The 27,025-nt window shown below is 45.4% G+C and overlaps 1 protein-coding gene across 1 annotated transcript in view; it reads right to left on the minus strand.

Annotated features, from left to right (window-relative positions):
• The window catches only part of GATAD2A (GATA zinc finger domain containing 2A), a 1,922,743-nt gene that overhangs the window by 348,638 nt on the left and 1,547,080 nt on the right, over nucleotides 1-27,025 (minus strand). Inside the window, exon 9 of the mRNA XM_044054781.1 lies at nucleotides 12,143-12,419. Coding sequence (XP_043910716.1) covers nucleotides 12,143-12,419 — 277 coding nt within the window. The remainder of the gene's footprint in view (nucleotides 1-12,142; nucleotides 12,420-27,025) is intronic.

Genomic DNA, 27,025 nt, shown 5'->3' on the forward strand with positions numbered 1-27,025 from the left:
TACTATGTCCTTCAAGGATGCATCTGCAGTCATCACATATGGGTAGATTACCATAGCCAATCTGGGGGTGGAGGATCTATGTATAGGATGGTGTAGCTAAAATGCCCTGCAGGACTGCCGTAGCAAAGCCTGCTCTGGATCTGGAATATAAAGGTAAATTGTAATGCTTGGAAAATGTATGCACGGAGCTCCATGTAGCAGCTTCTAAAATGTCCTTGGTAGCCACCCCTCTTAAGAAGGCTGTGGAGGTGGCTGTGGCTCTCGTGGAATGAGGTCTAATGTTAGCTGGCACAGTTTTTCCATGAAAGGAGTAACAAAAACAAATGCAATTCCCTATCCATTTTGAGATTGTCTGTTTGGAAATTGCTTTTCCTTGTGCACTAGCAGCATATGCTACCAACAGCTGGTCAGTTTTTCTGTAACTTTTAGTTCTGTCCAAGTAGTAGCGCAACTGCCTGTGTATGTCCAGAGTGTGCAGAAGTTTCTCCCCTTTGTTTTGTGGATTCGGAAAGAAGGTAGGCAAATGAATAGCTTGATTTAATGAGACCCTGGATACCACCTTTGGCATAAATGTAGGATTGGTTCTCAATGAGACTCTGTCCTGATGAAAAATAATAAATGGCTGTACTGCCATGAGGGCCTGTAACTCAGATACTTTTCCTGCTGAGGTTATGGCCAGAAGGAAGGCAGTCTTCCAAGACAAGAACTGTAGCTCTGCAGATGCTGCTGGTTCAAAGGGAGGCAATGTTAGTTTTTCCAACACGAAGTTAAGGTCCCCAAGTAGGCAGTGGTGGTGTCCTTGGAGGCTTGATGTTTTTAATCCCTCTTAGAAACTGCCTTAGGAGAGGATGTGAGAAGACAGGTGGATCAGTATTGTACTCTGCTGAAATTGCTGAAGCATGAATTTTAATGGAAGAGTAAGACAGACCATTGTGGAACATTTCTGCCAAGTATTCCAAGATACGTGCCATGTTCATCACTGTCGCATCTAGGCCCTTTGTGGTGTTCCAAGTGAGAAATCTTTTCCATTTTGCTGAATATGCCTTTCTTGTGGAAGGCCGGCGAGTTTCCATGATAATATCCTTCACTCTCTGGGATAGCCTATCCTGAGGAGGAGTCAAGGTATTTTCCAGGCTGTTAGTTGCAAGGTTTTCAGGTTGGAATGCAGAGTATTGTAATTGTGCTGTGTCAGGAGAAGTGGCCATTGAGGAAGAGGCCATGGTTTCGTGCGTGACATGCTCTTTAACAGTGGGTACCAGTGCTGTCTTGGCCAGTCCGGAGCTATCAGAATCACTTTTGGCTGCTCTGTCCTGATCTTCATTAAGACCTTGGTCATTAATGGGAGAGGTGGAAATGCATACACTGTTAGAGTTCTCCAGCTGAAAGAGAGGGCGTCCACTTTCCATGCTTGTGGGTGGTATGTCCTTGAGCAGAATTTCTTCAGCTGATGATTGTGGGGGGAGGCAAAAAGATCTATGTCCGGCCTTCCCCATGATCGTGTCATCTGTAGAAAGATGTCTGGGTGCAGCATCCATTCGTGTGCATCCATGATATTTCTGCTTAAGCTGTCCGCCAGTATATTGTCTTTCCCTGGCACAAATTGAGATTGCAGCTCTATGTTGAGTTTCAAGGAAAGTTCCCATAGATTCATTGCCAGTCTGCAAAGAGGATATGAATGGGTGCCTCCTTGCTTGTTTATGTATCACATAACTGTGGTGTTGTCTGTCCTTATTAGTAGGTGGCCTTGATGCAGAAAAGGTTTGAAGGCTTCGACTGCATGTATCACTGCCAGCAGTTCCTTTTGGTTTATGTGCATGCGTAGCTCTTCTTGTGACCATAGACCTTGAATGCATCTGCCCTCCATGTGCGCTCCCCATCCGTGGTCTGAAGCGTCCGTTGTAATGGTTTGGCTGGCTATTGGTTTGCTGAAGGGCAGACCCCTGTTTGACTGGCTTGCTTGAGCCCACCACAAAAATTCCTTTTGAAGGCATGGAATGAGTGGTATCAAAGTTTTCAAGCTGTGACTGTGCTGAGTCCATAAACTCCTTAGGTACCATTGTAGTTTCCTCATATGTAGCCTTGCTTGTGGAATCAGAAGGATGCAAGAAGCCATGTAAACCAGGGCCTGCAGGATTTTCCTTGCAGTCAGCTGAGTTTGTCTTGTCAGATTTTTGAAGTAATCTGGTAGTTGACTTTGTTTTTCTTCTGTGAGGAAAGCCATTTGGGTGGTTGTATCTAGATTCGCACCCAGAAAGGTTATTCTTTGGGATGGAACAAGTCTTGATTTGTGAATGTTGACTGTATATCCCAAGGCCTGAAGTAGGTGGATGGCGTAATTCAAATGTTTTACCAAAGTTTGTTGGCTGTCCGCTTGTATAAGGCAGTTGTCCAGATATGGGTATATTTGAATCCCCTGAAGTCTGCAGTGTGCAATTACTGATGCCAGGCATTTCGTGAATACTCTGGGCGCAGCAGATAAGCCAAAGGGCAATGCTGAGAATTGAAAATGCTCTGAACCTGCAAGAAATCTGAGGTGTCTTCTGCAACTTTGTCTGATAGGGACATGCAGGTATGCCTCCTTGAGGTCTAGAGTTACCAGCCAAGACCCCTTGCCCAGCATGGGAAGGAGCTGCTGTAGAGTCAGCATTTTGAACTTTGGTACAAGGAGATAAGTATTCAGTGCGGACAAGTCGAGAATAGGCCTCCATTGCTTTTCTTTTCTTGGAACAAGGAATAGTCTGGAATAAAATCCTTGGCCTTGTTCTGAGAGAGGAACCTTTTCTATAGCTTTCATTTGCATTAAGCTGGAGATTTGTTTCAAGGCCTCTGCCCTTTGATTCGGTGGCAGGTCTGGCATGCCTTTTCTTTTTGGTAATGTGTGAAAATGGAACCTGTATCCTTTGTCTATTATTTGTAGTGTCCATTTGTCCCTTGTAATACTGTGCCAATTTTCCGAGAATAAAGAAAGCTTTCCGCCCAAGGGTGCTTCCAATTGAGCCCTGGTAGGCGTGTCAAAGTAAAGTAATTGTGCCTGTCCTTGTGCAGCAGTTGTAGGTCCTGCATTACCTCTCTGGTTGGGAGGCTGCCATTGACGTCCTCTGTAGGAGCCTCTAGCTTGCCCTCTACCTCTGGCACGCCTGTTCTTGCCTCTCTGAAACCTCTCTGTGTCTGGAAAGGACCAATTTTTGGAAGGCCAATTCCTGCTGAATCTTGGTGGTTGGACTTGGAGAAAATCTTTGACGGTTTGTACAGATTTTGCCTTTTCTTCAACTTTCTTTAGGACCTCCTGAGCCGTGGAGCCAAATAACTTTTGCTTTTCCAGAGGAGCATCCAGAAGCTTTGCTTTGACATGGTCTGGCAGAGATTGTTCCTTCAGCCAAGCATGCCTACGTATGACTGCACCAGTCATAGCTGACCTACATGAAGCTTCCAATGCATTATAACCACATTGCAAGAAATGGTTGCTAACCTGTTGGGAGTTATGTACCAGATCCTGAAGTGATTTGCGATCTAGGGGTTCAGGTGAAGACAGTTTTTTATGCAATTCATCTAACAAATACTCTTGATACTGTATCATATGAAATTGACAATTTAATGCCCTCATAGAAAGAGTAGCAGAAGTATACACTTTTTTACCCCATCTCTCTAAAGATCTAGACTCCCTTTCAGAGGGGAGAGGATTTTTAGTAGTGGCAGCTGCAACCCCTTTAGGGCCCTGGGAAATAGTTTCTGGATCAGCAGAGTGGGCCTTGTAAAGGTGAAGATGTGAATCCGGGACCCTGTAGTACCTATCGGGTTTGACAGGAGCCGGAGGTAGAGAATCAGGGGTTGTGCTAGACTCAGAGTACACATCATCAATGACATTTAAAACAGGAGGAATAGCCAAAGGTCTATGCTGAGACAAATGCAAGAAGGTCCTTAATCTCTTCCTGGAATCAGAGAATTCCTGGCCCTGCTATTGGAAAGGCTCTCTCATTCCCCAAAGGAAAACTCTTCAGGAGGGGAGGCCAAGGGAATAGATTCCTCTGCATCAGAATCCTCGTAGGCCGAAAAAGCCTCCTCCTGGTGGTCCGAGAGAGTAAAGCCATCTGAGGCCTCATCTGAGGAGTGGGGATCAGAGGGCTCAACCCTGGGCCTTTTGTCTGGAGGAGGTTGAGAGCCCCTATCCGGATGAGGTTGAGAGCCCCTAATTAAGGAGAGAAGGTCCTCTGCTAAGCTTAGAATCTGTGAACCTGTAGTGGGTCCCTGAGGGATAACCTTGGGAGGCAAAGCTTTGGAGAGTTTAGCAGCTTTCGCCCTAGAGAATGCCTTAATGGACATGGATGCAGGAGGCCTGGCTGCACCACGTGCTGGTGTAGTTTTGTCTAAAGATATGGTGTTGGAAGGTTCCAGGACACCAGTTTCTGTTGGAAATTCAATAACAGATTCAGCTGGGGCCTCCGGGACCGAGGTAGTCGGCTGAGCGGTTTCGGTGGTTGGAAGAACCAAGGACTCGGTTTCAGCCGAGACCAAGACACTCGCGGTAGGCCTGGCCGTGATTTCAGCCGAAACCGCGGCCCGCGTGTGTCAGTCCTTGTCCTTCCGTTTCTTAATCAAATGTGAAGTCGGAGCCTCCGACGGCATATTGTACGAAAAACTAGCCCCAAAAATTCCTCTGCAAACTCCGCCCGACGTCTAAGAGCGCGTCGGTTGAAGGAAGCACAGGCTGAACAGGCCGAGACGTCGTGGTTTGGGCCTAGGCAGGGGAGGCAGTAAGAGTGGAAATCCTTATGAGGTATTTGTTTGCCACAAGTTAAACAATTATTAACTTTATCTGACATCGGCTGAGGCAAGAAAGAGTCCCCAACGGGGTACTTAGCTTTTTGAAGTCTTCGGTAGCTGAATTACAGGAGCTGGCCGACCGGCACTTGCGAACTGCTTCTGCTTCGGACACCACGTGGCAAGAAAGACTGAGGAAGATGGCGTCGGCTGACTCTTTTATATCCCAGGCGCTCTGACGTCAGGGAAAGGGCGACATCAGCCGACGCCGGATCCAGACTTTGGAATCCGGCCGACCGAAGGGCTGCCTGAGGCAGGACAACCCATATGTGATGACTGCAGATGCATCCTTGAAGGACATCCAGTGCCTACACTGTGGCTCCAGACCCAAAGATAGAGATATCTGCAGGTTCCATAGTCGAAGCATCATCTTATGGCATACCGGACTCTGAATGGGTCTCAGCAGAGGCCTGAGAATCTGTAGAAGCAGGAATCAGGGGCTTCAAAGGAGCCTCACTGAGTACAGGCGGACTGGCGACTAGCTTAACGGAAGCGTTGTCGGCAGTTTTTGACCTATGTGGTCTGTCTGTCTTTGCAGTTTTTTGGAAGATCGGCAGTCGGATGGCTTACCGAAGCCATTTCGGAATACGGAGAATGAGAGCGAAAGAATTTAGCTACAAAAATAGCCCGACAACAAATGTTTCAGGCGTTAAGACACAAAACCGACAGCGAGGGACGTCATGGTCTGGGCCTAAACAAGTGACGCAATAAGAATGAAAATCTCTGTGAGGTATTTGCTTTCCACAGGCAAGACCATTGTTAATTTTTTCTGACATCGGTTAGAGCAAGACAAACGAATCCCCAACGGGGTACTTTGCTTTAGAAGACTTCAGGTTTGAAACTCAAAAAACGAAAATTTCAGGTAGCAGCCGACCAGCACTTGCGAACTGCTTTTGCTTTGGGCTCCTTCTCGGCAAGAAAGACTGATGTAATGGCACTGGCTGCATGTTTTATACCCCTGATGACCTAACGTCATGGAAAAGGTGACAGCATCTGATGCAGAAATCTGAAGACTCTGGTATTCGGGCCGACTGAGGGCTACCTGCAGGCAGATAATCCAAGTGTGATGACTGCAACAGTGAAACACAAAGAACATCTGCAGGGGCAAACCCTGCCCTAGACTTAGAAAAAAGAGGTAGGTGGTAATGCTTTGTAAAGATATGGACAGAGGCCCAGGTGGCAGCTTCCAAGATGTCGCTGGTGGGGACTCCTCTGAGGAAGGCCGTGGAAGTGGAGGCTGCCCTAATGGAATGGGTACTTGGGGGGGTTTCTCATGTAGTCTGCAGCAGAAATGGATACAGTGTGATATCCATTTGGAAATGGGCTTCCCCTCTGTCCCAGGGACAAAGCTGACAAGTAGTTGGTCTGTTTTTCTGAATGGTTTAGTACAGTCCAGACAGTTTTGGAGTTGTCTGTGTACGTCTAGTGAGTGTAGAATTCTTTCCCCCTTGTTTTGAGGGTTGGGAAAGAAGGTGAGCAGGTGTATGGCCTGGTTGAGGGTCGCATCAGATACCACCTTGGGCAGAAAGGAGGGGTTAGTCCTCAGGGAGACCCTGTCTGCATGGAAAATGATGAAGGGCTCAACAGTCATGAGAGCCTGCAGTTCTGATACCCTTCTGGCTGAGGTGATAGCTATTAGGAAGGCAGTCTTCCAGGAGAGGTATTTAAATTCTGTAGAAGCAGCAGGTTCGAAAAGAGGTAAGGTTAATTTTTCTAGAACATAATTCAGGTCCCAGGGTGACGTGGGAGGCCTTCTGGGAGGTCTGATATTAGAAACCCCTCGGAGGAATTGCTTAATCAAGGGAAGAGGGGTGGATCTGAATCGTAATGGGTAGAAATGGCTGAGGCATGGATTTTAATAGAGGAGAAAGAGGTCACTTTGGACCAACTCGGCTTGGTAATCCAAGATAAGAGGGATGGAAGGATGGGAGATACTGGCCCCTTTGGACTGGTTCTAGGAGCAGAATCTTTTCCATTTCCCTGCGTATGTGCTGGGCCTTCTGGCCTCTGTGATGATGTCTAGGACCTGTTTGCTTAACAGGGACTCCTTGTTAGCTTTTAAGGTATAAGCCATGCTGAAAGATTTGAGTGTCGACAAGTCTGGGTGCAGTATCTTCCCCTTCACCTGGGTCAAGAGGTCTGAGATCAGGGGAAGCTGCTTGAGGGCTGTCAGGTTGTGCAGAAAGGGGTTCCAATGCTGTCTGGGTCAATCTGGAGCAATGAGGATGGCTTTTGGTCTCTCCTCCCCTATTTTGATCAGTACCTTGGGAATAAGGGGCAGAGGAGGGAATGCGTATACAAAGAGGGAGTTCCAGGGGAAGGTTAAGGCATCCACCTTCCACGCTAGGAGGTGATGCTCCCGGGTACAGAACTTTTGCATCTGGTGGTTGAGGTGCAAGGCACAGAGATCCACTTCCAGAGTCCCCCACTCCTGAGTGATTTGCAGAAAGATTTCCCTGTGGAGCTGCCATTCATGAGGGTCCAGTAAGTTTCTGCTTAGATGGTCTGAAAGGGTGTTGTTGACCCCTGGTAGGTATTGGGCAATTAGGTGTAGACCCATGGAGGTGGCTGTAAGCCAGAGGCATAACCTGCACAGGGGGTAGGATTGGGTCCCTCCCTGTTTGTTGATATACCAAATTACTGTGGTGTTGTCTGTTTTTATAAGGAGAACCCCTGGCCTGAGATGGGGTTGAAAGATGTCAGAACCTTTTGTACTGCCATCATTTCTTTCTGACTGATGTGCAAGTGAAGTTGCTGGGCATCCCAAAGACATTGGGTGCACCTGCCTGCTAGGCAAGCGCCCTAAGCAATGTCTGAGGCATCGGTGGTGATGGTCTGGCCGGAAGGGCAGAGGATGAAGGTAAGACCCTTGTTCCTGGCACAGGCCTCTGCCCACCAGAGAAACTCAGCCCTTTACATGAGATCAGAGGGAGAGAGGTCTCTAGGGACTGAGTGCTGGCACCAAAGGTTCTTTAAATACCACTGAAGTTTTCTCATGTGAAGCCTGGCCAGGGGAATGAGAAGGATGCAAGATGCCATGTATTCCAGGGCTTGCAAGAACTTCCTCACAGTGAGGTGACTGCTGGAAGCCAGCTGGGTAAAGTAGAGAGGCAGGAAGCTCTGATTTTCTGGGGAAAGGAAGGCCATTTGGGATGCTGTGTCTAGCACAGCTTCCAAGAAAATGATGATCTTGGTGGGATTCTGCTTTGATTTCTTCTCTTTGATGGTGAACCCTAGGGAAGTTAGGAGTGACTTGACAAAAGGGTGGTCATGGAGCAGCTTTTCTTTGCACTCTGCCTGAATGAGGCAGGCGTCCAGGTAAGGGTAAATATGTATATTTTGCAGTTTGCGCTGTGAGCCTGCTCTGAAGCACAGGAATTTCCTGCACGATTCCCTGATGGGGATGTGGAGGTAGGCATCTTTTAGGTCTAGGGTCACTAGCCAGGCATTTTGAGTTAGCACAGGCAGCAGATGCTGCAAAGTTAGCATTTAGAATCTGGGGACCACCAGGGAGGTGTTCAGAATGGACAGATCCAGGATGGGGCACCAGGTGCCCTCTTTTCTGGGAACAAGGAACAGTCTGGAATAAAAGCCTTTGCCTGTTTGATCTGAGGGGACAGGTTCTACTGCCCCCTGGGATATGAGCATTTGGACCTGTTTCAATGCCTCTGCCCACAGATTTGGAGGTAAGTCTGGGTACCCTCTTGGAATTGGGAGTTCGCCGAAAGTGAATTTGTATCCCTGAGAAATGATCGTTAAGACCCACTGGTCCTTTGTTACAGAAAGCCAATTGTCTTTGAAGAGCCTTCCTCCTAGCTTTTGATGAGTGAAGGGAGGGCAGCGGGGGTAGGGGGGAGTCACTGTGAATGTTTGCCATTGTTTGCTTCACTGCTGGCCCTGGGATAGGGGCCTGGATGGTCTGCCCCTGTGGGGTTTACCTTGGCCCTGTCTGCTAGGTGCAGGGAAGGCCCAGTGCTTACAGGGAAAGTTCCTGCTGAATTTGGGAGGTTGAACCTGAAAGAAATCTTTTACTGTTTGCATAGATTTTGCTTTGTCTTCCATCTTTTTAAGTACCCCTTCTGCTTTTTCCCCAAACAAGTGCTTCTTATCTAGGGGTGCATCAATAAGTTTAGACTTGATGATCAGGGGAGAGGTTGTTCCTTAAGCCATGCATGTCTCCTAATAATAGATCCTGTCACTGCTGCCCTGCTAGAGGCTTCTAGGGCATCATATCCACATTGTAATGAGTGCTTGGCCACTTTACAAGCAGAGTGCAATAAATCTGCAAACTCTTTTGAATTGGCACAGTCAGGAATGGTAGAGATCTTCGGTTTTAATAGTTCCAAAGTGTATTATTGATATTTTAACATATGGAACTGACAATTGAGTGCTCTGACAGCTAAGGTTGCAGAGGTGCATACCTTTTTACCACATCTGTCCAGAGCTCTGGAGTCCTTGTCAGAAGGAAGAGGATTCTTGGCATAACTAGTCTTAGGTCCTTTAGTTCCCTGTGTAATGGCCTCTGGGTCTACAGCAGGATTTCTGTACAGGTATTTGTGAGAATCCAATACTCTGTACTACCTGTCAGGTTTATTGGGGGCAGGAGGGAGGACGTCAGGGGCTAAGCTGGATTCATGGAAAACATCACCCACCACTTCTAAAATAGGGGGGGGGGGTGGCCAGGGGTCTGTGCTGGGGCAGGTCCAGAAACTCTCCAATTCTTTTATTAGGCTGTGGCAAGTCCTGAGATCCCGATTGGAAATGTTCCCTGAGGGAGTGAAAGATTTCCCCAAAGGAAAAGTCCTCTGGAGGGGAGGCAGAAGGGATGGATTCCTCTGCATCTGAATCCTCATAAGCAGTTAAGGAATGCTGTTCCTCTTCAAAAACGGAACAGTTAAGACTCCTCAGAGTCCTGTTTTGTCAACTTCTGGAGAAGGGGGACTTTTACTTATTTAATTTATTTTGCATTTGTTAACTGGGTTAGTCCAGCTGAGTGTTTAGCCCATTTTCAGTGGAGACCCGAGGAGAAAAGCTCCACAGTCAGTATTAGCATTTTACATAGAATTAATAAGAGATTTCCATTTGAAAATTTTTAACAAGCCAACTATTACAGTAAATCATAACAGTTAAACAATTTAGTAGTGTCCAAAATTGTACAGTAAAAAACATTTACCCTATTAAATATTTTTATTTTATTATTAAATATTTTATTGTATTATTATTATTATTATTATTATTATTATTATTAAATATTTTTCCTTTTAGAAGTTGTGGCCTCACTACCCTGGATAAGGGTGATGAGATCCTCCGCCATTTTAAGCATTTGTGTTTGGGGGGGGGGGGGTGAAACAGTAGCAAGATGGTGGCTAAAAGCAGATTTCCTGGGAGTGGCCTGGCTTCTAGGCTTGAGGGAATCCATCGGTCTGAGAGAAATGGTAATTGGATGCGAAGACGTCAGTTTTTGTCTAGATTCGGAAGTGCGAAAGACTTCCACGGAAGCCAGTACCAGAGTTGCGGCTCCGGACCCAATCGAGGCAGAGACAGCCAAAGGCTTGGAAGACTAAGAAGATTTCTGTGGCATACCGAACTCAGAAATGGTCTTGGTAGAGGCCTGTGTAGATATCGAATTGGGCACCAGGAGCTGCGAAAGTGCCTCACTGAATTCTGGAGAACTGATGACCTGCTTAGTGGCAGCGTCACTGGAAGGCTTAGCCTTGTGTGGCCTCTGTCTCTATCTTTATCTCTACGTTTTTTCAGAATGTCCACAGATTGCTGGCTGACAGACATCATATTGGAATATGAAGATGGAACACGAAAATAACTGCCTACAAAAAGAGCCCTACGGCAAATGGTTCTCGCATTAAAGAGGGCACAGAACCGGCAATGGGGGACGTCATGGTCTGGACCTAAATAAGTGACGCAGTAAGAATGGAAGTCTCTATGTGGGATCTGCTTTACACAGGCGAGACAATTGTTAACTCTTTCAGACACTGGCTAGTGCCAAGAAAAAAGGATCCCCAACAGGGTACTTAGCTTAGAACTTTTCAGCTGAAATTAAATTTCTGATAGCGACCGACAGGCACTCGTGTCAACTGCTTCTGCTACGGGCTCCACGGCAAGAAAGACTGATGTAATGACGTCGGCTGTCTTGCTTTATAGCACTGACAACCTGACGTCAGACTACAGGCGACGACAGCTGACGTAAAAAATCGGGCCGGCCAATGGCTACCACATCAGGGATAACCGGCAGGTGATGACTGCAACAGTGAAACACAAAGAACATCTACCAGGAACAAACAGAGGTGTTGGCATCTGGGTAAAATTGCCAGTAAGGTACGCAGCAGTAGACAGAACATTTTCCAGCCTAGACTTTCAAGATGTTACGTGGACTCCAGTGGCACACCAATCTGCAACTCTGATAACAGTGGAGGTAACAGGTTTGAGTAGGTCTTGGCACCTAAGAAGCAGACAAGAAAGGCTAAGAATATGCAACCAAATCTGGTACCTCTATCCTACGTGGACTGGAAAGGGTCCTTCTGCTCTAGTTGGATATCAGAAAGCTATCCTCAGGAGCACAATCATGTTGGCTAGTTTAGTCTGAACTTAGCATGTCAAGAAGTGCACTGCGGTCCAAAACAAAAGACCAAAGTTTTTTAGCCTTACACCAGAAAACAAAACAACTGAGTAAAACACATGAAATGAATGGGTTGTTTTTCTTTTATTTAATTTATTTATGGGGGAGGGCTTGAGAATCAATCTGACAGATGGAAGAAAAAAAAAATGCAATGCAGACTGAACAACAAAGAACAAATTTCTTGGCACTCGTAATGTAGTGGAAAAATATATGCAATCACATCTTGTATAAAACTTACCACCAGTCATTCTTTGCCAGCCACAGACTATTCCGAGGGGAAGGGATGTCAAAATCTCACCAATGTGTTGCCTGAAAAGCAACAGTGTACAAATCCCACAAACCTCTATCAGGTAAGTAAATGTCATTAAAAACAAGTAAAAACAGACCTCATTTCACTTTATTTCAATGGTTCAGGGAGAGTGTGTATCAATTATGACAAGGAATAACTGGAACTGAAGCAAGTAGCTACCCTGAGAAGCTGGCAAGTACTTATGATGCAGCATTTCAGAAATGGGCCATGTCAAGTCTCTCTTCACTAGCTGAAATTATTTCTCATGCTTTTTTGCACACTGCACTTACTTTACTGACTGCTGCCCTTTATGTGATAGCACTATTAGGAAGAAAGTGCAAATAAATTACTAACAGAAAATTTTTCATTTAGACTCAGTGCAGATGTGCTTCCATGCTTACCCTGAGACTCAAGCAGATTCTGCACCACTTCCTCCAATCCAACCAAGTAAATAAACTCATTATTAGCTGCACTTGGCAGAAAGTTTAATTCTGGCGCCGGAGGTTTGGGAGGTGGGATCTCCAACAATGTCTTTTCTAACTGCTTGCGCAATGCAAGCTTGGCTGCTGCTTGTCGACTTGCAGGGGTGTCATTGGCATTCATTGCCTGTGTAACGGTGGTGGTTATATTCGGCTGTGCTGCAGTCACAGTGGTACTCTTTATTGTGGATGATGGAGCCTTCAAGAAAAGAAAACTATGTTAGATTATTTATTCAAAGTAAAAAGAACATTATAACTTAAGTTAAATATTTTTAAACTGTGCTACAGTAAATACAAACTAGTGGTGTCCATAAAACAAAGACAGCATAGAATGAAGAGTTCAAAAATTAAAATCATGTGTGGGTCACACTGCTTACGCACAGATGTATATGAAAGAACTTTGTTGCACTGGAATCCACTGGGTTGGCCTGCAGTGTACTCTGTATTACAGCAGAGATGTTACATTACCTGACTGCTAACACTGATTGAACACAGGGGAAAGGAAGTGAAGGGAAAAAACCTTGCCCTGAACTATGACTAGAGAAGCAAAGTGTATGATGGGAAATGTACTAGACCATTTTTTCAAGATAGAAAATTAACTTGTCCTTTGGATGAAATGTTAAAACATAGGTACTGTCTGCCTTGAGTTAGTGGTATTTTAAGGTGGATGTAAAAGACCCCACAGCACCTATTAAACAGAATAATGAAAGTTCCCAGATGCCTTGGCCAAACTTTCCCTATTAGTATAAATACTACTTATGGTCTCACCTGAAAAAAAAGAGGAGTCCACTAGCATAGTGGGACTAACCCAGTCAACAGATAAACTCTGATACCATCTGGTATGTATGGAAGACAGCAGCCATTGATTGGTTTTAGTATGGCAGGGGAGTGTATTTTGCCACCACTTCAAGTACTCAGGATCTACAAAAGCCTCCAAAACACTTACTATCCAGCACTCAACTGATACAAACATGATGCAGTTTACAAGAAACTGATTTTGCAAGTGCTCAGCAAATATGGTGTTCAGAGACATTACACTACACCTTATCAGGAATGACACTCCTCATTGTTTTCAAAATGAACGAATCAAAGTACTAGCAATCACCAGCTTAAATCAACCTGATCAGCTATTTCCATCAACAGTAACAGCAGCAACTCAAGATAGTATGCAACATCGCTCAGATGATTACATATCCTCTACTAAATAGTTTAAAAAAGCATGCTAGCAGACAGAATCAGTAGAATATTTTAGCAAAGAAAGTCTAGTTTGTAAGCATGTTCATCAGTAGACTCATAACGTACATTTACTACTAATGCGTTAAAAAATATTTTAAACTGCAAGAGAAGTGATTACAGAGAAAATGTTATAATTAGAATCTTGGGTTTGAAAAAGTGATCAGACAGTACAAGCTACAATCAAAATGCGCAACTAGTATAAGCATATCATTGTACCAAAAGTAAGGAAATGAAAGATATTTATGATCTTCACTGGCATACAGTGGGGGAAGATGAAGCCACACAAATTTCAACAAGAATTAAAAGAAAGGATCAACAATGTCAGTGACTTACTACACAGAAAACAGCTACATTTACGAAATGCTTCCATGTCTGCTCTTTAAGGGAAAGTCTAATGAGATCTACTTTAAATGATAGACTGGTATGACGGTAAGGTCATCCCCTACTCTACTCAATTCACCTCTTCATCTAGTTAGCAAGCACAAGCTGTAAAACAAGACACACAAGAATATACAAGACTGTATATTGTTTCCAAGCTATGGAAAAATCATTCAACAAATGCGGAACAGAGTACTAACCAGTGAAGGGGGCAGCTGAAATAAGCGCACACACACACACACACACACACACACACACACACACACACACACACACACACACACACACACACACACACCAGAGTAGGCCTCAAGCAGAATAACTGACATAGCAAGTATGTGCCTAACTTCAAAGAAGTCTGTAGTTGGTAGCCGTTGGGAAGAATCCTAAGACAATTTTAAAAATGGAGCTGGACTGGGAAAAATCAAAGGAGTACAAAAGGATGAGTCTTTAACCAAATGTTTTTTTAAGATGAGCCAATTCTTAAAATCGCGAAGCAATATTTATTTTATTTCTCCTTTGTTGACCGGGTTAGTCCAGCAAGGGTAGTGGCCTCTTTTCATGGGAGATCAGAGGTGGTATTTATACTACTAGGGGAAATTTGGCCAGGGCATCAGGAAACTCTCCTACTCTTTTCAAAAGATGCCATGGGATCTTTTACATCCACCTGAGCTACCACCAATTCAAGCAGATAGGACCTCAGTTTAGTATCTCATTTGAAGGCTGACACACTCAGGAGTGCAGAAAGTACAGTTGTGTACACTTACCATAAATGTAGATGTCCGAGTATATTCACTGTTGCAGTCATCACACTTGGGTTATCTGTCTGCCGGTAGCCCTCAGTCGGCCAAAAAAACAGAGTCTTGTGATTTCTGTGTCGGATGCTGTCGCATCTTCCATGACATCAGGTCATTAGGGGGTATAAAATATGGAGCCAATGCCATTACATCACTTTTTCTTGCCCTAGATGTCAGAAGCCTCCAAAATAGGAAGCTATTACATGGTGTGGAACACCTCCAGTAAAAAGTAAATACCCCTGCCATAAAAGATGGCCATAAAAAGGAGAGGAAACAAAGGACAGAGAAAGCCAGGGGGCTGGAGGGAGGGAAACCAGGACTGCAACAGTGAATACACTCTAAGAATTTATGGTAAGTGCACACAACTGTACTATGTTCTTTGTGTTTCACTGTTGCAGTCATCACACTTGGGTTGATTCCCAAAGCTGAGGAAGGGTGGAGGCAGTCAAGAAATGTTGGGGCTAGCTAGCAGGCCTTGTAAGACTGCCGTAGCAAATCCAGCTCTGGATTTAGAAAAAATAGGTAAGTGGAAATGCTTGGTGAAGGTGTGTACAGAACTATAGGTTGCAGCTTCCAGATGTCCCTGTTGGGGACCCCCCCTGAGAAACACTGCAGAGGTTGAAGTAGCTCGAGTGGAATGAGTTCTAATCCCCAGAGGGGTAGGTTTTCCATGGTGCTTGTAGCAGAAATGGATGCAGTGTGCTATCCATTTGGAAATGGTTTGCTTCGAAATGGCCTTACCCTCTGCCCCTGTAGCAAAGCTGACTAGTAGCTGGTCAGATTTTCTGAAAGGTTTAGTCCTGTCAAGGTAGAACCTGAGCTATCTGTGCACGTCCAAATAGTGCAGGATCCTTTCCCCTCTATTCTGAGGATTAGGAAAAAAGGTTGGCAAATGGATGGACTGGTTTAAAGCCACACTGCACCCCACCTTGGACATAAAGGAAGGGTTAGTCCTGAGGGAAACCCTGTCAGCATGGAAAATAATGAAGGGCTCCATCGCCATTAGTGCCTGTAACCCAGACGCTCTTCTTGCTGAAGTAATAGCTAGAAGTAAGGCTGTTTTCCAAGAGAGGAATTTTAACTCTGCTGAAGCAGCAAGTCTCAAAAGGGGGAAGTGTGAGCTTTTCCAGTACAAAGTTAAGGTCCCAGGCTGGGGTGGGAGCTCTCGAAGGGCCTTAAATCGTTAGCTCCTCTCAGGAACTACTTGATGAGAGGGTGAGAAAAGAGAGGAGGCTCAGTATTATAATGAACTGAGATGGCAGAGGCATAAATCTTAATGGATGAGAAGGATAGTCCTCTGTGGAGGAGCTCTGCTAAGTAATCATGGATTTGAGTTAAGTTGGGCACAGCTATCTCATTTCCTTGAGACAGAGTCCAAGAACAATATATTTTCCACTTTTCAGCATAGGATTTCCTAAGTACTAGGCCTTCTGGCCTCAAGGATGACATCCAACACCTGTTTGCTGAGGGATGCTGGTGGTGTATTAATGGGATACGCCAGGCTGCAAGGTTTAGGGTTTGCAGCTGTGGATGCAAAATCTGTCCCTCCTGCTGAGACATCAGGGAAGGTGTCTGATGTAGGTGCCAGGATGGCACTGCTGTCAGACTGCGTAGGAGTGGGTACCAGTGCTGGCGTGGCCAGTCTGGTGCAATAAGGACTGCCCTTGCTCTGTCCTGCTTGATCATGAGTAGTACTTTTGAGAGGAGGGGCAGAGGATGAATGGCATAAATTGAGAGGTTTTCCCATGTAAAGGATAGGGCATCCACCTTCCAGGCTCTGCTGTGATGGATCCTGGTACAAAATTTGTTCAATTGGTGGTTTTGGAGGGAAACAAAAAGTTCCACCTCCGGAGTTCCCACCTCTGGGTTAGAAGTTTGAATGAGTTGGGTTCCAGTTTCCACTCTTGAATGGTCCAGTAGATTTCTGCTTAAGTCGTCTGCCAGTGAATTATGCTTGCCTGGCAGGAATTGACCTTGTAGGTGCACTTGGATGCTCAAGGCTGTGTTCCACAGAGCCATGGCTAACCTGCAGAATGGGTAAGAGTGAGTTCCGCCCTGCTTGTTTATGTACCACATAACTGTGGTGTTGTCTTGTCTTTATCAGGAGCTGTCCTGGAAGGATAAGGTATTTGAAGACTGTCAGAGCATTCTGTACATCTAGCATCTCTTTTTGAATGATATGCAGGGGAATTTGTTCTGGCCTCCATTTGCCTTGAATAGATTTGCCTGCCATGTGAGCCCCCCATGCATAGTCTGATGAGTCTGTTGTCAGGGTTTGGGCGGGGAGGGGTTGAGTGAAAGAAAGTCCCTTGTTGTGGTTGCATGCTTCTGCCCACCAAAGGAACTCTGCCCTTAGACAAGGTATGATAGGAATCAGTTTCCAGGTCCCGAGAATGTTGACACCAGAGACTTTTTAAGTACCACTGAAGTTTCCTCATATGCAGTCCTGCATATGGAATTAGCAGAATGCATGAGGCCATGAACCCTAGAGCTTGCAGTATTTTCCTTGCAGATAGCTGGGTGGGTTTTGCTGCCCATTAGTTTGAAATAGTTTGTCAGATGGACCTGCTTTTCTGGAGTGAGGACTGCCATCTGGGAAGTTGTGTTCAAGCTTGCTCCCAGGAATACAATTTGTTGGCTGGGCACCAGTTGTAATTTCTTTTCATTGATGGTGGTATCCCAGTGAAGTTAGAAGTCTTTTTACAAATGCCAGGTGCTGAAGTAGCAAATCCTGACTGTCCGCCTGAATCAGGTAATCGTCAAGAGTATGGGTAGATCTGAATATTTCTCTGCCTGCAGTATGCAATGGCTGGAGCCAGGCATTTTGTGAATACTCTGGGCGCAGTAGATAAGCCAAAGGGAAGTGCAGAGAACTGATAGTGCATAGGGTTTGCCCTGAAACGTAGATATTTCCTGCAGGACTCCCTTATGGGGATGTGCAGATAAGCTTCTTTTAAGTCTAGGGTGACTAACCAGGCATCCTTGGGCTAGCATAGGAAGAAGCTGTTGCAGGGTAAGCATTTTGAATTTTGGTACCACCAGGAAGGTGTTGAGAATTGATGGATCCAGAATTGGGTGCCAAGAGCCCTCTTTCGTGGGTACCAGAAAGAGTCTGGAGTAGAATCATTAACCCCTCTCTGTTCTACTGGAACTGGCTGAATAGCTCTGATATTGAGCAGGGAAAGAAAGTACAGTTTTGTACCTACCATAAATGTAGATGTTCGAAGATCCACATTGCTGCAGTCCTTACTTATGGGTAGTCCGCTGTCCTCGGTCGGCCCGAATACCAAAGTATTAGGTTGACGTCGGTCATGGGCGCCTAGATCTGACATCAGAGCGTCAGGGTATAAAGGCGCATGACCGACGTCATATCCTCAGTCTTTTCTTGCCCCAGATGTCAGAAGGCCAAGCCAGAAAGGCCACAGCCAAAAACAGAATACCTCCCAAAAACATGCCCAACAACAACCATCACCCAAAGCATAGCACCAAGTCAAACTACAGTGGGGAAGGAGGGAGGGTATTGGACTGCAGCAATGTGGATCTTGAACATCTACATTTATGGTAGGTACAAAACTGTACTATGTTCTTCATCTCACATTGCTGCAGTCCTTACTTATGGGTAGAATCCCAAAGCAACGGGAAAGGGAGGATGGTAAAATCATAAAGCATTAGGGGCCGCTAAAATGCCCTGTAAAATAGCAGTGGCAAATCCAGCCCTAGACTTAGAATAAAGAGGAAGGTGGTAATGTTTAGAAAAGGTATGCACTGAACTCCAAGTAGCTGCCTCCAAAATGTCTTTGTAGCTACCCCTTAGAAAGGCGTAGAAGTAGCAGTAGCCCTAGTGGAATGAGGCCTGATTCCAGCAGGAATCTCCTTACCATGATGGGAATAACAGAAAGAAATACAAAACCCAATCCATTTAGAAATAGTTTGTTTTGAAACAGGTTTACCCTGTGAACCCAAAGCAAAAGAAACAAACAATTGCTGAGACTGTCTGAACTCCTTGGTTCTGCTCAAATAATAACGCAACTGCCTGTGAATATCCAAAGTATGCAAAATTTTCTCCCCTTTATTTTGGGGGTTTGCATAAAAAGTAGGCAAATGAATAGTTTGATTTAAGGCCACACTAGAAACCACTTTAGGCATAAAGGAAGGGTTAGTACGCAAAGATACCCTATCCTTATGAAAAATCAGGAAAGGCTCCACTGCCATGAGGGCCTGTAATTCAGAAACCCTTCTTGCAGAGGTAATGGCCAACAAAAAAGCAGTTTTCCATGACAAATACTTTAACTCGGCAGGTTGTAGAGTAAGTTTTTCCAACACAAAATTGAGATCCCAAGCAGGAGTAGGAGCTCTACGTGGGGGTCTTATATTCTTTGCCCCTCTAAGAAATTGCTTAAACCAAGGATGAGAGAATAAAGGAGGGTCACAATCATAGTGAGCAGAAATGGCTGCAGCATGGACCTTTATTGAGGAGAAAGACAAACCCTTGTCCAATAACTCAGTAAGATATTGAAGAGCAACACTTAAATCAGGTTTGGAGACATCAAAGTCCTTTCCTTTGCTCCAAATAAAAAATCTCCTCCATTTATCAGCGTAAACCTTCCTGGTACTAGGCCTCCTGGCCTCCAAAATAACATTCAAAACTTGTTGTGGAAGCTGAGACCCTCCAGAGCCTAAAACAGAATATGCGAGGCTGTTAGATGCAGAGACTGAATCTTGACATTGAGGAAGTGACTGTCCTCTTGAGACAAAAGGTGCGGAATCAAAGGCAGAGGCCATGGAGGCTCGGACTAAACTCCTCAGTAGTGGGTACCAGTGTTGTCGAGGCCAATCCGGTGCTATCAAAATCATGGTTGGCTTGTCTTGTCTGGCCTTCAAAAGTACCTTGGGAAGAAGAGGCAGAGGTGGAAAGGCATATACATGCAGATTGTTCCAACTGAATGATAGAGCGCCCACCTTCCAAGCTGTGTGATGAAACATTTTGTGCAAAACTTTGGCAACTGGTAATTTAGTGGAGAAGCGAACAGATCTATGTCTGGAGTTCCCCATAACACTGTCAACTGTTGAAATACATGAGGATCCAATTTCCACTCGTGAGGATCCACTATTTGTCTGCTCAATACATCTGCTAAGGAGTTCTGTGCTCCTGGTAGAAACCTTGCCTGAAGATTGAGGTGTAGATTGAGAGCAGTTTCCCACAGAATCATCGCTTGCCTGCAAAGAGGGTAAGAATGGGTTCCCCCTGCTTGTTGATGTACCACATGACAGTAGTGTTGTCTGTTTGAATCAACACCTGCCCTGGGTGAAGTAAATCTTTGAAAGCCATCAATGCAAACTGGACTGCTAACATTTCCTTCAAGTTGATATGCAAATGTTGGAGTTTGACAGGCCACGTGTTTTGCACCCATTTTCCATTGAGGTGTGCTCCCCAAGCCTTGTCCAAGGCATCTGTCGTTAGAATCTGACTCGCCTCTGGCCGGGTCACAGAGTCCCCTGTTTAGGTGACATTCCTGAGCCCACCACAAAAACTCCTTCTGAATGCAAGGTATTATCTGAATGACAGTGTCTAGATCTTGGCAGTGCTGTGTCCATACATTTTTGAGATACCATTGAAGCTTCCTCATATGCAATTTGGCATTGGGAAGCACCAGAATACAAGATGCCATGAACCCCAAGGCTTGAAGGACTGTCCTTGCAGTCAGCCTGGACCGTAGAGACATTTGATGAAAATAAAGAGATAGGCTTCTTTGTTTGTCCGGGGTCAAAAAGGCCATCTGGGAAGCTGTATTCAGTCTCACACCCAGAAAGCACATGTCCTGAGAGGGTACTAGACTGGACTTTGTTTCGTTCACAGTATACCCTAGGCATCTTAACACTGCCATCACATACTGTAGATGATGAAGAAGTTCGTCCTTTTCTTGTGCAATAATCAGGCAGTCATCCAAATAAGGATAAATCTGTATTCCTCTTAGTCTGAAAAATGCTATCACTGGAGCCAGAACCTTTGTGAACACTCTGGGCGCAGTAGATAAGCCAAAGGGCAATGCAGAGAATTGATAATGTAAATTTCCAGCCCGAAAACGCAGGTACCTCCTGCAACTGGGCCTGATAGGAACATGAAGGTAAGCCTCTTCGAGATCCAGAGTAACCATCCAGTGATCTTTTCCCAACAGAGGTAAAAGTTGTTGTAAAGTCAGCATCTTGAACTTTGGAATGTCCAGGTAAGTGTTGAGGATAGATAAATCCAAAATTGGTCTCCACGCGTTCCCTTTCTTCGGAACTAGAAACAGGCGAGAATAAAATCCTACGCCCATTTCTGACAGAGGAACTGGCTGTATAGCTCCTATTTGAAGAAGTAAAGAAATTTGTCTGTGAGCCTCTATCCTTTGCCGAGGAGGGACGTCTGGCATGCCTTTGAAAGGAGGCATGGTATGGAAATAGAACTTGTAACCTCGGTTTATAATGTCCAATACCCATTTGTCCTGGGTGACTAAATGCCAATTTTGCTTGAAAAGAGCCAACTTTCCTCCCAAAGGAGCTGCCAGGCAAGAAGAATCTGGCAGCTGAAAATGCAGGTCATTGGGCCTGTTTACGAAAGGACTGGCCCCTGCCCTCACCAGCAGATTGAGCAGGCGAACTCCATTGTCTCGGCCTGAAGGTACTCTGAGCTCTGCCCCTACCACGCCTAGATCTACCCCTAGACTGAGAATCAGAAGAAGGGTACGGTCCACCCCTTAGTAGGCCAATTTCTACTAAACTTTGGAGGTTGTACCTGCAAAAAATCTTTAACAGTCTGCATAGACTTAGCCTTGTCTTCCATTTTCTTTAAGACTGACTCCACAGGAGGACCAAACAAAACTTCAGACTGTAAAGGGGCATCCAGAATTCTAGACTTAAAATGCTCAGACAAATTCTGATCCTTAAGCCAGGCGTGCCTACGAATAACTGAACCAGTGGCAGCCACCCTAGAAGAAGCCTGTAAAGCATCAAAACCACATTGCAAAGAGTGCTTACCCACCTGTTCAGAAACATGCACTAAATCCTGCAATTCTTTACACTCTATGCCCTCTGCCAAAGCATCCACTTTAGATCTTAGCTGAGAAAGGAGGAAATTCTGATACTTCAACATATGAAACTGGCAGTTCAAAGCTCTCATTGCTAAAGTAGAAGAGGTATACACCTTCTTACCCCATCTATCCAAAGCTCTAGCTTCCTTATCCAGAGGAACCGGATTCTTAACAACAGAGGCTCTAACACCCTTAGGCCCCTGACTAATAGTTTCTGGGTCCGCCCTAGGACTCTTATACAGATATTTATGAGCCTCAGGTACCCTGTAATACCTGTCCGGTTTAACTGGGGCAGGAGGCACAGAATCTGGATTAAGGGAAGCTTCCGAGAAAACATCTAAAACAACATCCAAAACCGGAGGTATAGCTAAGGGTCTATGCTGTTTTAAAAACAAGAACTCCCTAAGTCTCTTCCGTGAATCAGAGTAATCCTGTCCCTCCCACTTAAAATGCTCCCTCATGGAATGCAGAGTTTCTGAAAATGAAAAATCCTCTGGAGGAGAAGCAGAGGGAGTGGAATCCTCTGCATCAGAATCAGAATAAGGAGGGAAATCTTGAATGTCTTCAGCAGAAGACTCTGAATCATCTGAGGCCTGCTCCAAACTTTCCAACTCTGGCTCCATCCTGGGCCTCTTATCAGGAGGGGGCATAGAACCTCTAATTAAAGTAATCAAATCCTCTGCCATTTTAAGCATGTGCTTTTTAATCACAGACCCTGAAGAACCAGAACTGACACCAGAGGAAGGCAAGACAGACCTGCCCTTAGAAGGAGCCTTAGAAACAGTAGCAGAAGGCCTAACCACCTTAGGCATAGAAGGGAGAATAGTAACCTGAGAGGCCCCTTCAGCCTGACCTGCCTCCTGAGAGGCCACATCCTGTAAAATCAAAATTTCCCCCTGGGACTCAACAGAAACTTCAGCCGGATCCACCTGTTCAGCTGTAGCTTCTAAAGGTCCGGCGTCCGAAACGGACGAATCATCCTGCCTAGGCTTTAAAGATTTGTCTTTGCGCTTCTTAGTAGAAGCGGGCGTCGGAACATCCGACGGCATATTATAATTACACCTCTTGCCAAAGACTAACCTAGCGCAATCTAACCTCCGTTTTATAGTGCGCTTATTAAACCTAGCACAAAACCGACACCCAACTACGTCGTGCTCTGGTCCCAAACAAGGAATACAAAGCGAGTGGTAATCCCTATGCGGTATCTGTTTCCCACAAGAAATACAATTATTCACTTTTTCTGACATCCGGTAAGTAACTGAGGCAAGAAAAAACAAAAATATTCCCCAACGGGGTACTTAGCCCAACTTGGTATCGGTCTGAAACTCCGAAAAAGAAAAATTTCAGAACGCCGAACGGCACTTGCAACGCTGCTTCTGCATCGGACCATGCGGCAAAAAAGACTGAGGATATGACGTCGGTCATGCGCCTTTATACCCTGACGCTCTGATGTCAGATCTAGGCGCCCATGACCGACGTCAACCTAATACTTTGGTATTCGGGCCGACCGAGGACAGCGGACTACCCATAAGTAAGGACTGCAGCAATGTGAGATGAAGAACATCTTGGATTTGAGCCTCTGCCCACTGGTTTGGAGGAAGGTCTGGAAACCTGCTTGGGGTTGGCAGTGTATGGAAATAACATTTGTACCCCTGGGATACAATGTTGAGGACCCACCGGTCCTGAGTGATGGACATCCAGTTTTTTGCACGAAGGGCAAGTTTTCCTCCTGAGGGCACAACCAATTGGACAGGGCTGGGGAGTGGAGTAATGAAGTCATTGTGAGCCTTTTCCTTAAGGAGGTGGCTTACCACTCCCTGCTTTAGGATTGGGGGCACTCCATTTCTTAGATCTCTGCATACCATGAGGCTGAAGTCTGGGTGGTCTGTTTCCTCTGGGTCTGGTCTGAGAAGGCCTGGAGGGGGTTGGAAAGGACCAGTGTTCGGAAGGGCAATGCCTACTGAATCTAGGGGGTTGCAGTTGTAAAAATTCTTTAACAGTCTGCATAGACTTAGCTTTTTCTTCCACCTTTTTAAGAACCTCTTCTGCTTTGGTGCCAAACAAACAGTCCTTATTCAAAGGAGAGTCTAGTAACTTTGATTTGACATGGTCTGGCAAGGTCTGCTCCTTCAGCCAAGCATGTCTTCTCAGTACAGAGCCAGTGACAGCTGCCCGGCAAGATGCTTCTAGGGCATCAAAGCCACACTGCAAAGTATGCTTGCTGACTTGGCTTGCAGAGTGCATAAGCTCCAGCAATTCTTTATTTTCTGCACAGTCTGAAATGGTTGCCACTTTTTCTTTAATGAGTTCCATAATATGTTGCTGGTACTTCAGCATGTGAAACTGACAATTCAATGCCCTAATAGCAAGAGTTGCAGAGGTATATACAGTCTTACCCTATCCGTCTAAAGCTCTGGTATCCCTGCCCAAAGGGGTGGGATTATTGGCTGTAGTAGCCTTGATACCTTTAGACTCCTGGGAAATGATCTCTGGGTCAGCAGTAGGATTCTTGAAAAGAAATTTGTGAGTGTCATGTACTCTGTAGTACCTGTCTGGTTTCCTAGGGGCAGGAGGTAAAGTATCAGGATTAAGACTGGATTCCATAAAAACATCATCCACAACATCCAGGACAGGGGGTATTGCTAAGGGCCAGTGTTGAGGCAGCTCTAGAAATTCTCTGATTCTCATTTTGGACTGAGGACAGTCTTGGCATTCCTAGTGGAAATGCTCTTGTAAGGTATGCAAGGTTTCACCAAAAGAAAAATCCTCTGGAGGGGAGGCAGAGGGAATGGATTCCTCTGCATCTGAATTCTCATAAGCAGACAAGGGCATGTCTTCATAATCAGAAATTTCAGAGTCATCGGACTCCTGGTCTGTAGAAGCTGAAGGGGACTGGACTCTGCCTCTTGGCAGAGGAAGGCTGACTTCCCCCTAATCAGCATAAGGTCTTCAGCCATTATAAACATTTGGTTTTGTGGCATGGGAGCAAGTGCATGTGCGCTGGTCGTCTGTTTTCCAGGCGTAGTGCATACTGGGGCTAAGAAACTCGGTAGTTTTGGTTAAAAAAGAAGTCTGAGTCGAACATCAGTTGAGTGAATAACTGCCTCAGAAGTTGGTGCCTGCTCAGTGGCTCCGGACCCATCCAAAGTAGAGACATCCACAGGTTCTATAGTCGAAGAGTCTCGCGGCATACCGGACACTGAATGGGTCTCAGCAGAGGCCTGCGAATCCACTGAAGCAGACATCAGGGGCTGCGAAAACGCCTGAGTACCGGCGGACTGGCGACTAGCTTAATGGAAGTGTCGGCAGTTTTGGACCTATGCGGTCTGTATCTTTCTTTATCTTTACATTTTTTCGGAATATTGGTAGGCGGATGGCTTACCGAAGCCATTTCAGAATACAGAGATTGAGAGCAAAATAATTTAGTGACAAAGAGCCCGACGACGAATGGTTCGGTCGGTAAATAAGGCACAAAACCAACAGTGAGGAACGCTGAGGTCTGGGCCTAAACAGGTGACGCAGTAAGAATGAAAATCTCTGAGGCATTTGCTTTCCACAGGCAAGACAATAGTCAACTTTTTCTAACATTGGTTAGAGCAAGAAAAAAGGATCCCCAATGGGGTACTTAGCTTTACAAGACCTCAGGATTATTAAATTCGTAAACAAAAATTCAGGTAGCGGTTGACCAGCACTGGCAAACTGCTTCTGCTTTGGGCTCCTCGGCAAGAAAAACTGATGTAATGGCGTTTGCTGTCTGTTTTTATACCCCCGACGCGACCTTACATCAGTCCTGGAGCGACAGCATCCAACGTAGAAATACTAAGTCTCTGGTATTCGGGCCGACTGAGGGCTACCTGCAAGCAGATAACCCAAGTGTGATTACTGCAACAGTGAAACAAGAAGAACATAGAAAGATTCCATAGAAGTTATACTGCCACATGCACAGCCTACAGTGAAAGGGGAAGGAAAACCCACTCTAGAAGTACTACACTACAGAAAAGGACAAATGAACTAAGGAGAGCAGAACTAAAGCTAAAGTAGTTCCAACTGCAGCAAAGGTCAAGAAGAACAGATCATTGTATTTGGGTCACCAGTGCAGCAAAACAAAGTATTATTTGACAAAGCTAATTTGGGAAAGAGGAATAAAGCAGAAGGACAGGAGGATGTCTAGCCAAGATACAGATGGACTGTGTGAAAGTCTAAGGCAGTAGAAAGTACAGTTGTGTACCTACCATAAATGTAGATGTTCGAGTGTATTCACTGTTGCAGTCATTACACTTGGGTTATCCTGCTGGCAGGCTACCCGCAGTCGGCCTGAATTCCAAAGTCCTGGTCCGGCGACGGTTGCTGTCGCCTTTTCCCTGATGTCAGTGCGCCAGGGTATAAAAGATGCGGCCGACGCCATTTTCTTCAGTTTTTCTTGCCCCAGATGTCAGGTGCCCCCAAAAGGGTAGGCTAAGAATATTGCAAACAATAATGCATGCACTAACATAAACATTACCTTCCTCTACAAGCAAATACACCACATAGGTTGTATAGAATAGAGAAGTACAGATAAGTCCCAGCAATAAAAGGGGGACTGCAACAGTGAATACACTCGAACATCTACATTTATGGTAGGTACACAACTGTACTATGTTCATCATGTTTCACTGTTGCAGTCATTACACTTAGTTGAATCCCAAAGCTGAGGTTGGGCGGCTGGGTCTAAATAGGATTAGGAGTGGCTATGAGGCCCTGCAGAACTGCAGTGGCAAAGCCTGCTCTGGATTTAGAGTAAAGTGGTAGTGCTTGGTAAAAGTGTGCACTGAACTCCAAGTTGCAGCCTCCAAAATTTCCTTGGTTGGTACTCCTCTGAGAAAGGCTGCTGATGTGGCTGTTGCTCTAGTAGAATGTGGCCTAATATTCTTAGGCACTGATTTGCCATGCTGTGCATAGCAGAAACGAATGCAGTGTCCTATCCATTTTGAAATAGTCTGCTTTGAAATAGCTTTTCCTTGTGATCCTGCAGCGGATGCCACAAAAAGCTGCTCAGTTTTTCTGAAAGCTTTTGTTTTGTCCAAGTAGAAGCGTAGCTGCCTGTGTATGTCCAAAAAGTGCAGAAGTCTCTCCCCTTTATTCTGGGGATTTGGGTAAAAAGTTGGCAAATGAATGGTTACGTTAAGAGCCACACTGAATACTACCCTTTGGCATAAATGTTGGGTTTGTCCTTAGAGAAACCCTGTCCGGATGAAAAATTATAAAAGGTTCTACTGCCATTAATGCCTGTAACTCTGAGACTCTTCTTGCTGAAGTTATTGCTAGGAGCAGAACAGTTTTCCATG

Source organism: Protopterus annectens, chromosome 13.part0, assembly GCF_019279795.1.
Source record: "Protopterus annectens isolate FY-2018-M chromosome 13.part0, PAN1.0, whole genome shotgun sequence".
NCBI classification, from domain to species: Eukaryota; Metazoa; Chordata; order Ceratodontiformes; family Protopteridae; genus Protopterus; species Protopterus annectens.